The 14163-nt window shown below is 52.4% G+C and overlaps 1 protein-coding gene across 1 annotated transcript in view; it reads left to right on the forward strand.

Annotated features, from left to right (window-relative positions):
* MKRN2 (makorin ring finger protein 2) overlaps window positions 1–14163 on the forward strand; it is a 39320-nt gene that overhangs the window by 23799 nt on the left and 1358 nt on the right. Inside the window, exons 5-7 of the mRNA XM_052635767.1 lie at window positions 219–433; window positions 2929–3039; window positions 13948–14092. Coding sequence (XP_052491727.1) covers window positions 219–433; window positions 2929–3039; window positions 13948–14092 — 471 coding nt within the window. The remainder of the gene's footprint in view (window positions 1–218; window positions 434–2928; window positions 3040–13947; window positions 14093–14163) is intronic.

Consider the following 14163-nt stretch of genomic DNA (forward strand, 5'->3'; position numbering starts at 1 on the left):
TGTAACTTCCTTGGGCCTCTGATCTCGGGTTTAAATTGGAGGCGACCCAGGAGCGGTGCTGGAGGGCGGAGGGCCGAGCCGGTGGCGGCCTGAGCGCGCGCCGTGTCCCGGACGCAGGCCCTGCCTCGGCAACCGGGGTCCCCGGCCCTCCTGCCCGAGCTGGGCCGCGTGGGCGCCAGCTGCTCCCAGGCCTCAGGCTCCGCCCCCCCGTACGTCAGGTCTGCATGTCAGCATTCGAACGCGAGATGGAGAAGGCCTTCGCCCTCCAGGCGAGCCAGGACAAGGCCTGCAGCATCTGCATGGAGGTGATCCTGGAGAAGGCGTCGGCCTCGGAGCGGAGGTTCGGGATCCTCTCCAGCTGTAGCCACACGTACTGCCTGTCCTGCATCCGGCAGTGGCGGTGTGCCAGGCAGTTTGAAAACCCCATCATCAAGTAAGTGCGGCTGGGGCCGGAGCTGTAGACGCTGGGAGGAGGCTCAACCCGGGACCTGCCTCCGTTCGCTCTGAAGCCTTCCTCGTCTTCCAGGCTGCAGGGCCTTGAGCAAGTTGCAGGACCCCCCCCCGCCCAAGCCCTGATGCCTTCTCCTTTTAAATGTGGGTGTCAGTTCCTGCAGGCGTCTGCGGTGTTGGGGGGACCTCAGCAGGCACCCCTGTGCGAGAGGGCCCACTGGGCTCTGGTGCTCACGTAACTGGCGGTCTGCCCTTAGGACAGCTGCCTGTCTTTATCTTCGTCTGCCACATAGGGGCCCCTTGAAGCCTGAGGGAGGGAGGGCGCGGAGCCCACTGCACGTGGCATCGGACACTGGGCGTCCTCAGTGCGCACTGGGCTTGGCCCCAGCTCTACTGAGCGTGAACCCGCACGCAGGAACACAGGAGTCTTCAGCTCCTCAGCGGGAGGGAGCAGAGCTCGCCCGCAGGGAGAAGCCGCCGCACGTGGTGCAGCGTGAGAAACGTCACACTCGTTACGTCGCCATTCCCTCAGTGACCCCGTGATCATCACCCTCGCTTTGTGTAGGGAAACTCAGGCCTGGTGAGGTCAGGTGACTGGCCTAAAGTCACACGTGTGTGGTGAGATAACAGCTTTATTGAGATAGAATGTACAGTTCAGGGGACTTGTATTATGTTCAGAGTAGTGCAGCTGTCATATAGGCTAATTTTAGAACATTTTCATCATCTTAAAAAGAAAGCACTCTGCCTTGAGTCACTGCCTGTTCCCTCCTTCCAGCCCCTGGCAACTGCTTTGCTGTCGTTCAGGCGCTCAGGCGCGTCTGCCTCTTTGCGACCCCACAGACTGCAGCACGCTAGGCCTCCCTGGCCTTCACCATCTCACAGAACTTGTCGGACTCATGTCCTTTGAGTCGGTGATGCCATCCAACCATCTCGTCTTCTGTCGTCCCCTTCTCCTGCCTTCAGTCTTTCCCAGCATCAGGGTCTTTTCCAGTGAGTCCATTCATCAGGTGATCTAAGTATTGGAGCATCAGCTTCAGCATCAGTCCTTCAGTGAATAGCCAAGGGTGGTTTCAGTCAGTAAATCAGTGTTGCTCTGACGTTGCCTGTTCTGGCCACATGAAGCAGACCCTGCCATAGCAGGCGTTTCTGTCTGGCTCCTCAACTCAGCTTGTTGTCAGAGTTCACCTTCGTTGTGGCATGAGCCAACATACTGTTCCCTTTCGGTGACCGAGTAATGTTCCATCCTGTGCCAAGGCCGCGTTTTGTTTATGTGTTCACCGGTTGATGAGCTTCCGGGTTGTTTTCATCTGTTGGCTATTACAGTGGCTTTTTGGCTATTTACATCTTTTGGCTATTTGTGCTTGTGAATATTTATTGTATTTGTTTGCCTGCCTGCTTTCAATACTTCTGGGTATACACTTAGGAGCACAGTTGCTGAGCATATGGGAACTCTGTGTCTAACATTTTGAGAACCTGCCAGACTGCTGTCCAAAGTGGCTGAACCAGGGATGTCCCTGGTGGTCCAGTGGTGAACAACCCACCTTGTGACGCAAGGGACGTGGGTTCAGTCCTTCGTCAGGGAGCTGAGATCCCATATGCCTCGGAGCAGCCAAGCCGGCACCCCGTGGCTCCTGACGCTGTGCGCCACTGGACTCTGTGCGCTGCAGCTAAGACCAGCACAGCCAGATAAAGACGCCCCGCAGCGCTTAGTCTGTTAAAAAAAAAAAAATGGGTGAACCATTCTATACCCCCAGGGGCTTCCCTGATAGCTCAGTGGGTGAAGAATCGCCTGCAATGTGGGAGACCCCGGTTCAATCCCTGGGTCGGGAAGATTCGCTAGAGAAGGGATAGGCTACCCACCCCAGTGTTCTTGGGCTTGCCTTGTGGCTCAGCTGGTAAAGTCTGCCTGCAATCCGGGAGACCTGGGTTCAATCCCTGGGTTTGGACGATGCTCTGGAGAGGGAAAGGCTGCCCAGTCCAGTATTCTGGCCTCGAGAATTCCATGGACTGTATAGTCCACGGGGTCACAAAGAGTCAGACATGACTGAGCGACTTTCACTTTGACTTTTCACTTTCAGCAACGGAGGAGGATTCCAGTTTCTCCACATTCTTGCCAACACTTATTTTGAAATTGTCTTGATTTCTGATGTTAGCCATCCTAGCAAGTGTGAAGTGATACCTTAGTATGGTTTTAATTTGCATTTCCTTGATAACTAATGGTATTAAACATCGTGTGCTTGTTGGCCATTGTGGAGAAATGCCTACTCAAATCCTTTCCCCATTTTAAAATTAGGTTGTCTCTTTACTGTTGAACATGTTTTAACTGTAGATTAGGCTTAGAGGATTGTGTTTGTACCTTTTAGAATTCAGGGGTGAGAGGCACCGGGCTGGTCACACACTTGAGCACGAGGTGTAGTGGGGAGTGGGCATGGGGTGTGTGACTGAGTCTCTCCCTTCCTAACCCGCTGCTTGTTGCAGGTCCTGTCCAGAATGCCGCGTGATATCAGAGTTTGTAATTCCAAGTGTGTACTGGGTAGAAGATCAGAACAAAAAGAATGAGCTGATTGAAGCTTTCAAACAGGGAATGGGGTAAGTGCCGTGAGCTCCAGCATGGTCTGGTGCCGGCCTGGCTCGTTCCATCGCGCGGCATGCGGGGCCTTGCCTGTGGGGGCCTGAGGCCACTCAGCGTCTGCTCTCTCTCTCGGGCGGCGGGCCGGGCTTTGGGGGCGTGGAGATGAGCGCGGCCAGGGTGAAGTGGGCTTGCCTTTTGGTTCCGAAGCTGAGCAGTATGCCCCTGAAACCCTGCTTGTGATGCTGAGGCAGGCCTGCCCTACTGATCGCTCATGCAGCAGATGACAGGGAGGATCTGTATGACAGGCTCTTGCTAGTTGCTGGGGATACGGCTTTAAACAAATGGCAGACATCCCAGCCGGCACACCGTCCACATTCCACTGAATCAAGTAAACCCATGAGATAAACAGGATATGAGACGGTGGGACTAAGGAGAGAAATAAGCCTGGGAATGGGGACAGGAAGTGAGGGGCTTGCAGTGTCCGTGGTGGAGCCTGGAGAGCCTCAGCAGAGGAAGCAGAGACCTGGGGGAGGGGAGGCAGCGGCCACCCGAGGGAGGGGCTGGTCCCTGCAGAGGAAGGCTGAGGGCCAGCGCCTGGTGCTGGGACCAGCAGGGCGGAGCTAGGTGGGAAGGGAGGGCCGGCCGCATCGTGCGGGGCTCGGGGCACTGGGTGGGACCCCGCTTTCATTCTGGCCGAGGCGGGCAGCCGCCATGGGGTTCTGACCGGAGGACTGACGTGACCTGTGACTGAACCGCTGCAAATGTCCTGAAAGAGGAGACGGGAAGAGGGGAGACCAGTCAGCCTGTTACAAGCCGGGCGAGCCACGGCAGGCGGGGGCCGGGCCGGGAGGCGTGGAGGCTTCTGGACTGGTCTGGATTCTCCGTTCTGCAGGAGGATCAGGGTGAATTTGCTGGGCCCTGAACGTGGTGAGGGCTGAGACGCCGGATTTCACTCTCGCCCCAGAGGCGCCGCTCTCCGTTTGCTTGGCTGCGCGCCTGTCTTTTTGGCCAGTTTCCTCTCCATCAGTTTTCGTCAGATCTCTTGAGGATTTAGCACGGGGAAACGAGGCGGCAACACGGCGCCGCTGGGTGGCCGGCCACTGACAGGCGTGAGAAGAGCTCCAGACGGTCGGTCCTGCCCGCGCCCGTGTGCTGTGGTGGGCTGGTCTGGAGAGCTGGCTGTGCTTCCTGCGGCCTGGGTCGCGAGGATGGAATCTGAACCGCGTCGCGGGGGCACAGTGGCTGTTAGCAGAACCCTGGGCTTTGTTTCCCATGGCTGCTGGAGTATGACCCCGACGGGATGGCTAGAAACAACGGACGCTGGCGTCCCTACGGTTTGCAGGCTGGGAGCCCCAAACCAGGTGTGGGCAGGCATGGCTCCCTGGGGCTGCGGGCCCCTCCCGGCTTCGGGGAGCAGCACCCTCCACCTCTGCCTCTCTCCCTTCCGGCTCCTGTGAGGCTCTCCTGTGAGACCCTCCCATTAACCCAGGAAGAGCCCCTCTCGAGGTCTCTCGCTGCGTCAGCAGACGTGGTTTCTCCAGAGGAGGTCCCGGTCCCCAGAACCACGGGCTCGGATGTGCCCACGATGCATCTCACTGTACGTGGTTTCTCAGCCTGTTTCTGATGGTGTAACAAAACAGCAGAGACCGAGGGACTTAAAAACAACAGGCGTGTTTACTGTTGCGGTTCTGGAGGCCGGGGGTCCGAGATCAGTGTGCCGGCACGGTCAGGGTCCAGTGAGGGCCTGCGCCCCCTTGCCGCGTCTTCACGTGCTGGGAGGGTGCAGGAGCTCGCAGGCCCCTGCAGCAGCGCTGCTCCCCTTCCTGAGGGCCCACCTCCTGACTCCATCACCTGTCTGCTGACCCTGTCCTGCTGGGCATGTGGGTTGCAGGGAACTCACGCACACTCACACCATGACCCGTGACAGCTGAAACGCACACACACCAAAGCCAGCAGAGCAGGCCTGCCTGTTGAAGCGCTGATCTCTGTTGAAGGACACCGCTACTGTTTACAACTGAGAGCTATTTTGAGTATTTTTTTTAGAATTCCATTTTAACTGACATCTTTTAGCTTCTCTTTTTTCTTAACTGTTTTTTTTCCCCTTGGGATTACAATGTATTCCTAATTTTTCAGGCAGTTAATACTCCTGCTGCCATACATGAAATGCAGTTACCTCCCTGTTAGCATCTTTGTGGTACAGATGTAATACGTATGCATTATATTTACATACATAAGGCTACACAAGGTGGTGGTACCGTTTTAAAACTTGGCTGAGGTATACTAGGCAACCGCAGTTTGTTCGGTCACTGAACTGTCTCCAGCTCTTTGCGACACCATGTTCTACAGCGTGCCAGGCATGCTTCCGGCTGTCACCGTCTGAAGTGTGCTCAAGTTCACGTCCACCGAGGCGGTGATGCCATCCAACCACCTCATCCTCTGTCGTCCCCTTCTCCTGCCCTCAGTATTTCCCAGCATCAGGGTCTTTTCCAGTGAGTCAGTTCTTCACATCAGGTGGCCGGATCATTGGAGGTTCGGCTTCAGCATCAGTCCTTCCCTTGAATGTGGAAACAGTGATCTCCTTTAGGATTGACTAGTAGGATCTCTGTGCTGTCCCAGGGACCCTCCAGCACAATTAGAAAGCATCAGCTCTTTAGCGCTCAGCCTTCTTTATGGTCCAACTCCCAGATCCATCCGTGCCTATGGGAAAAATCACAGCTTTGAGTATACAGACCTTTGTTGGCAAAGTGATGTCTCTGCCTTTTAATAGGCTGTCTAGGTTTGTTATAGTTTTTCTGTCAAGGAGCAAAGTGTCTTAATTTCTTGATTACAGTCACAATCTGGAGTGATTTTTGGAGAGAGGAAAGTAGAAGTCTGTCACCATTTCCATTTTTTCCCTATCTGTTTGCCCTGAGGTAATGGGACGGGAAGCCATGATCTTATTTTTTGATGTTGAGCTTTAAGCTGGTTTTTCACTCTCCTGTTTCACTTTCATCAAGAGACTCATTAGTTCCTCTTCACTTTCTGCCATTAGGGTGGTATCATCTGCATAATATCAAATTATTGATATTTCTGCCGACAACCTGGGTTCCAGCTTGTGATTCATCCAGCCTGGCATTTTTCACGATGTACTCTGCGTGTAAGTTAAATAAGCAGGCCTTGACGTTCTCCTTTCCCAATTTGGAACCAGTCTGTTGTTCAATGTCCAGTTCTAGCTGTTCCTTCTTGACCTGCATACAGATTTCTCAAGAGGCAGGTCAGGTGATCTGGTATTCCCATCTCTTTAAGAATTTTCCACAGTTTGTCGTGATCTCCACAGTAAAAAAAGGGTAGTCAGTGAAGCAGAAGTAGATGGTTTTCTGGAATTCTTTTTTTTCCATGATCCAACAGATGTTGGCAATTTGGTCTCTGGTTCCTCTGCCTTTTCTAAAGAAAAATCCAGCTTGAACATCTGGAAGTTCACGGTTCACGTATTGCTGAAGCGTTGCTTGGAGAATTTTGAGCATTACTTTACTAGCGTGTGAGATGAGCGCAGTTGTGCGGTAGTTTGAGCATTCTTTGGCATTGCCTTTCTTTGGGATTGGAATGAAAACTGACCTTTTCCAGTCCTGTGGCCACTGCTGAGTTTTCCAAATTTGCTGGCATATTGAGTGCAGCACTTTCACAGCATCATCTTTTAGGGTTTGAAACAGCTCAACTGGAATCCCATCACCTCCACTAGCTTCTAGTGATGCTTCCTAAGGCCCACTTGACTTCACATTCCAGGACATCTGGCTTGAGGTGAGTTACCCCACCATCGTGGTTATCTGGGTCATTAAGACCTTTTTTGTACAGTTTTTCTGTGTATTCTTACCCCGTCTTAATATCTTCTGCTTCTGTTAGGTCCTTACCATCTGTCCTTTATCGAGCCCACCTTTGCATGAAATGTTCCCTCGGTGTCTCTAATTTTCTTAAACAAATCTCTATAGTCTTTCCCAGTCTGTTGTTTTTCTCTATTTCTTTGCACTGATCACTGAGGAATCCTTTCTTATCTCTCCTTGCTATTCTTTGGAACTCTGCATTCAGATGGGTATATCTTTCCTTTTCTCCTTTGCCTTTAGCTTCTCTTCTTTTCTCAGCTACTTGTAAGTCCTCAGACAACCATTTTACCTTTTCGCATTTCTTTTTCTTGGGGATGGTCTTGATCACTGCCTCCTGTACAGTGTCACAAGCCTCCGTCCGTAGTTCTTCAGGCTCTGTGTCTATCAGGCCTGATCCCTTGAATCTGTTTGTCGCTTCCACTGTATAATTGTGAGGGATTTGATTTAGGTCATACCTGAATGGTCTAGTGGTTTTCCCCCCTTTCTCCAATTTCAGTCTGAATTTGGCCATAAGGAGTTCATGGTCTGAGCCACAGCCACCCCGGGCTTGTTTCCGCTGACTGTAGAGAGCGCGAGCAGTCCGGTTGTGGCGCTGCCCGTGCTGGTGTCCGTGTGCAGCGTCTGCTGGCTCCATGGCAGCTTCCGGGGCGCGCTGCGGTGCTCTCAGTCAGTCACTGTGTTTTACGGTAAATACGTGCTCATCCTACAGGTGAGAGTCTGTAACCTTTCACCCGCTGTCCCTATCTTTTAGCACTGTGTTCCTGGCCACCATGTTTCCACTCCATTTCTATTTGTCTAACTTTTGCCCTGAGAGCTGCACGTGTGTGACGTCCTGCAGCGTTCGTCTTCCCTGTCTTACTTCACTTTGCACGATGCCCTCCAGGACAGTCCAGGCTGTCACAAATGGCAGGGTCTCCTTGTCTCCTGGAACGTGTGTTTTGGGGTTTGCCTGGTGGGTCAGGGGGGTTCCCAGGTGGCACTATTAGTAAAAATCACACCTGCCAATATAGGAGATACAAGAGATGCAGGTTCGATCCCTGGGTGGGGAAGATGGCATGGAGGAGGGCATGGCAACCCACTCCAGTATTCTTGCCTGGCAGGAGTCCTACGATCGAAGACTCTGACATGGCTGAGGCAACTGAGCATGCGTGCACAAAGTGCTGAGTGGTAAAAAACCCACCTGCCATTGTAGCAAATGCCAGTTCAGTCCAGGGATCTGGAATATATATTGGAGAAGGAAATGGAAACCCACTCAAATCTTCTTCCATACAAAATTCCACGCACAGAGAAGGCAGGTGGGCCACAACGCAAGCAGTCGCAAAGACGGAAGACAAAACGTAGGAATTGGCTCGAAGACAGGTGGCATTTACATCCCCAGATCTGTGTAAAGGGCCTGAATGCACCATATTTTAAGTTGCTGGTGGACATTTACACAGGATGGCAGCATTCCTGCATTTTCTGTTCTGGTTGCTAGGGCAGTGAGAAGCTAGAGAAGGTCCGGGTGCTGGGTGCTAGGGGAGAGTGGGGTGTGCCAGAGGACTTGCGTCTCCTTCCCACCTCCGCCTTAGCCTCATGCCCCAGCAGGCAGATCTCAACCACTGGAAAACAGCTGGGCTGAGGGTGCTGTCCCGGCAGGGGCTTCTCATGGAGAGTGGGAGGTCTGGCACCAGGATGCTGGCAGACGCGGTGCCTTTTGGAGCCCGCACCGACCGGAGGGTGCGCTGACCTTGGTTCCACCTGGCTTGCTGTCGGCGGGCCCTCCTGGCTGTGCAGGATGTGGTCCCCACCTTACGGGGCCAGACCGTGCAGGGCCCAGTGGCACCGTGTGCAGTCTCATCCTGACCAGCTCCTGCCCAGCACAGGGACCCAAGACTGCTCAGGCTTCAGGGATGGGTCACAGCCCGGGGCCAGAGACCTCAGGGGAATGCCGCTGGCCTTGCGTCTTCGGTGCGCGTCTTCCTGTGGCATACGGTTCCTCTTCTGTGCTGTTTCTCCTGGGTGTCCAGCCACTTGACTCACTTATACACACACACGTTTTTGTTTCACTTTGTGGCCTAGTCTATGAGAGTGGGGTCTGGACTCTGCGCTGAGCACCAGGCCTCTCGGGACCGTCGCTCTGCGCGTGTGCTCAGGCGGTCAGACCCTCCCCCTCTCACCGCCAGCACCTTGCCTTGGGCAGCTGTCAGGCTGTGTCATGGGCCTGGCGGTCGGTTTCTGTTTCTGATGTGGGTTCAGTTGTCTCATGTTGTAGATTCCACCTGCAACTAATAGCATATATGTTTTCCGGAACGTCTGCGTCTCTGGCTTCACTCTGTATGCCAAGTCCGAGGCTATCCAGGTTGTTGGAAAAGGCATCATTTCATTCTCTCTCTTCGGCTGAGTAGGGAGTAGTCCCTTCTGTAAAGTGCCCCATCTTCTGAACCCTCGCATTTGTCGATGGGCGTCTTGTGCCGTGTCTGTTGCTGGTGATGGAGCACTTCACCTGTGGGCCCACGTTTGTCACTGCCGGTTCACCTGGTGTGTGTGTATTGAGCTCTCTTAGAAAACTCTGGCCCCTTGTCAGTGGGGCCTTTTACAAACATACCTTCCCAGAGACAGCCCCGGGGGAGTCCGTTTGCTCTCTGCCCTCTGTGCTAGGTGCTGTTTGTAGAGATTTGAGGATGGCCACTGTCAGTGATGAGATGATTTAGCCCTGTCTAATAATCAGCCAGGCGGCATCCTCTCCACGTGCTTGAAAAGGGGTGGGGGGCCTGTTCTTTGTTAGATGAATGCCTTGAATTTGCTTCTTGAGAGGCAGTTCTGTTTTGAACTGTTCTTGATGACCTACCCCAGACGTGGCTGTGTGGCAGGTGTCACTCTCGGCCCCTCTGGCCTTGTGACTTAGAAGGGCCCGTGAGCCGGGATATCGAGGTGCTGTGAAAGGAAGCGTCCACAAGGCGGCAGCACGCCTACATTTCCTCCCTGGTAAGCCCTAGAAAAAGGCGTGCTGGTGGGGTGGGGCCTGGGCCAGAGGAAGGCGCGAGGGCTGGTGCCTCGTTCCTGCTTCCCCCTCACCGTTCACAGACTGGGGTGTGTGCACTATGGGGATCTGTGTGTGCTAGTGTATCTGTGTATATATCACCTAGTGCACGCTAATCTGTCGTGGCAGGGAGGCGTCACTCTGGAAAGAGGAAGGGAATCCACCACCAGGGCCCTTGCCGACTGGAGGAGTTTTCAGGACCCCTTACAGTCCACAGGGTGCTCTGAGCTTTGGGTTCCCTCAGCTTGCTTGAACTGTAGGCATGGCCCTCCTGGGTCTGTGGACTGATCCCATCCTGAATGACCAAGGGTGTTGAAGAATTAGTAAAAGGTGACTCAGGACTGTCTGTGTTCTGTTTTGCTGTAGGTCCCTAGGATATTTTTTTCCAGCACCTAATGGGAGTCCTGTGTGGGAAGGTTAATGTCCTTGAGGTGTTTCTTGAGACATCTTTATTGAAATACATCAGTTGGTTACAGTCAAGCTCCCAGTTTTATGCTAATCACTGAACTATCTTTACATCAGCAGTCTATGAGACTTGCTTCTTTGAAGTGTCATTGTATTTTATACAGTGTTTTCTTCTCGAAACTTTTCTTTTCCATTTTTCTTTCCCAGTATGTTAAATATTAGTCTTCCCTTGTACCTCAGTTGGTATACAATCTGCCTGCAATGCAGGAGACCCAGGTTCGATCCCTGGGTCAGGAAGATCCCCTGGAGAAGGAAATGGCAACCCACTCCAATATTCTTGCCTGGAGAATCCCTGGACAGAGGAGCCTGGCGGGCCACAATCCATGGGGTTGCAAGTCAGATGCAACTTAGCAACTAAACCAACCAACCAGCACATACTTTAGGATCTTACTGCTGCTGCTAAGTCCCTTCAGTCGTGTCCGACTCTGTGCAACCCCATAGACAGCAGCCCACCAGGCTCTCCTGTCCCTGGGATTCTCCAGGCAAGAACACTGGAGTGGGTTGCCATTTCCTTCTCCAGTGCCTGAAAGTGAAGTCGCTCAGTCGTGTCTGACTCTTCACGACCCCATGGACTGCAGCCCACCAGGCTCCTCTGTCCATAGGATTTTCCAGGCAAGAGTGGGGTGCCATCGCCTTCTCCGTTAGGATCTTACTAGCATTCTTTTAATCAACTAATGAAGCAGAGTTGCCCAGTCTTACCTAAGAGGTCTTTAACGTAAAGTGTAAGACAAAACAGTAAAGTAATATCTGGTTATCTTACATTAAAAATATTTAATTGCTAATGCAAAGCAAAAGAATATGGAGAATGAGTACTTAACTTTCTCCAGCAGAAAGAAGGGGGCCATTGTGTTCACATGTCTAGAACATGTGAAGGAATGTATGGAAATGGAAAACTTTTGATAGTCTGGATAATGTAAACCTGTATTATCCCAAAGTGGTTAACTTCCATTTTAAAGGTAAGAAGACAGATCTATCTGCTGGACACTTAAGGACGTAGCAGACAGTGCTCTAAGGGCGTTTCGATGTGAGATATTACTTACTTCAGCAAGTGAGGTACTTTTCTGCTTGCAAGTAAGCCTCCTGAAGTTCAGAGGACACTGGCAGTGTCAAGAGGTAGGCAGACTTATAATACAAGCCAGGCTTCTGGGTAATTTACAGACTTATCAGATGATACTCAGCTAACCATATTCAAACCAGTGGAAGGCCATGGCGCAAGTAACTCTAACAGGTAGTCTGGGATTTTTCACCTGGCTCTCAGCACTGTAGCGTATGTTTTGTTTGCATTAGGATCAGTTTTAGAATGTTACTCAGCACACACTAAACAGCTTCCAGTGTCTGACCTCAGGAGAATTACTGCAGATCAGTGTGCTCTTATTAAGTCAACAAGAACTCGCACCATTATCTGTTAGATCTTATCCTCAGAGACCGTATAATTCAGCTTAGGGAAATCTATAAAACAGAAGATAATCTCAGACCATCATCTTCCAAGTAAGGGCTAAATATTGTGAGAGACCAAAAATGCTAGAGGGTTTTATTGTCACATGTAAGTATTACTGTTAGGAACTGACAGAATAAATTTTGACCATCATTTCATCACGTATTTTTTCTGCAGCTGATAAACGTTTTTATATTGCCCACTCAGTTTCTTTTTCTCCCCTCCCCGCCAACCCCCCCACACACAATCTTTTTTTCTCTGTTCATCTTGAACACCTTTCAGAAGCAGCTGCTTTGAAACCCTTGTCATCTTGAAGGTAGCCTCCGGTGTGAATGGGGCACCTTTTACTGATTCTTCTTGTGTGTCATCTTGTATTTTTAGCAACCAGAATGGTGGGGAATGACAAAGAGCCAGCGACAGACCTTTCCTCACCTCGAATAGTAGATTTCCACCAGCTCTGTCTTGACGTTCTTCAGGCCACAAAGACATGGCTTTTCCACTGGAGTTTTAGCTCCCTTGCCAATGTATTTGACTGGGGCCTGCTCTAGGTTGAGCACTATTATTTCTTGAAAAGGTAACTCAGCCTCTTACCATTCCATTCTTCCAGGTGTCTATAATCCCTTGAAAAACGCTGCTTTTGTTCATTCTTCATAAACTAGAAATACAGATATGATTAAAAGACCTGAAGGCACTAGTTTATCTGCAGAAATGGTACTAAGAGCAAAACTAGCTCCTTTAAGTTACTGAAGGCTTGAGAGCTTATCGATTTACCTCCTGTGGTGGTCCTCTGTGTCCACCAGAGGGCAGGAGCAGCAAGGCTGCTCTGCTGCAAGAAAGCTCTGCTGCAGCCACCTGAAAACATCCCAGTACAGCCGTTGGGTTTCATGGCCTCGCTTTCTGTGGATGAGTGTTTCTGTGCATTGCACAGATTTTACTGAGTTGTGGGCCCAGCCCCTTCAAGCTGAATGCCAGTGTGGGAGAGCGGGTAAGAAATTGCACGGGAAGTTACGCATGGAGTTACGTAGTCCTCATGGCACCTGGCAGTGTCAGGAGAGCAGGATGGGGCGGGGACCTTGAGCCCGGACGCGTGAGCAAGCCTGTGTGTTGGGCTTGTGGGGGCAGGTGGAATGACGGGGTGCAGATTTTGTTTGGGGAGCAGTCCCTCAGGTTAAAAGAAACGTGGGAAGATGTGGCATTTACAGCAACACAGACACAAGTCCTGAAGGGCCTCAGCCTGGCCGGGGTCTTCAGGAAGAGGATGACAGGGGACTCTGGTCACAGTCCTGTCCGAACTGAGAGGAGGGTGGTCTGGGGAGGTGCTCTGTAGACTTGGTGACCAGGTAAGGCTGGGGACTAGAGTCTAGAACCTCTAGAACCGGACACGTTTTGAAAAGCCAGTGTCCCAGAGACCCTGGTTAAGAACCCCCGGCTTGGGCGGTTCTTTGAGGACCTGCTCAGAAGCTCGGGAACAGGGGGCCACGGCCCCTATGTGTGGGTCAGTCCTGTGGGAGGCGGGCTGTGGGGACCTGGGCTCCGGCCAGCCTCACTCTCGTCAGCTGGGGTCGGGCTTCACCTCTTCACCTTCTCCAGACACCTTCCGGCTTCTTGGGCATCTCTTCAGCTTGGGATAACTTTGGATCACAGATTTCATTTCAGTAAGGAATGTGGATTGTCTGTCTGGTTTTGAGTTTCAGGAACAGGGATTTTTAACAGATCTGTAGCTAGAAGCTGAAGATGGGGAAAGCTTAGCTTTCCGACTATGTTTTGTAGGCGCACAGGGGTCTGTGGCCCAGAGTGAAGAAGCCCTGCCCTGGAGGGTGGGACCAAGGTAAATCAGAATGAGACCCGTAACGCAGCTGCTGAGGTCCAGGCTCCTGTGTTCACCTTGACATGACTGCTGGCCGGGAGGACGGGGAGCTTGCCCAGGTGGAGCCAGTGCTGGGACCCTGGGCTGAGACGAGTGGCCCGGCTTCAGAGTCTTGGCCGAACGGGGCTCCCCAGGTGCGTGAGACTCCGCGGGAGGCTGTGCAGCGTGGTGAACCACCGGTCCAGCGTGGAGATCGGCTTCCAGCGACTCTGAGCCTCCCTGTCAGCGGAGGAGTGGTTCATCTGCATCCAGGTTTTGACATTATCCTCTTCTGCTTTTCAGGAAAAAAGCTTGTAAGTACTTTGAGCAAGGCAAAGGGACCTGTCCATTTGGGAGCAAATGCCTTTACCGTCATGCTTACCCTGACGGGCGGCTGGCAGAGCCTGAGAAACCGCGGAAACAGCTCAGCTCCGAAGGCACCGTGCGGGTGAGGACTCTGCCCACCTGTGGGCATTGCTGGGGCCACTCCTGGCCTCTTCAGGGCGTTGGCCACAGGGA

Source organism: Budorcas taxicolor, chromosome 1, assembly GCF_023091745.1.
Source record: "Budorcas taxicolor isolate Tak-1 chromosome 1, Takin1.1, whole genome shotgun sequence".
Classification (NCBI taxonomy): domain Eukaryota; kingdom Metazoa; phylum Chordata; class Mammalia; order Artiodactyla; family Bovidae; genus Budorcas; species Budorcas taxicolor.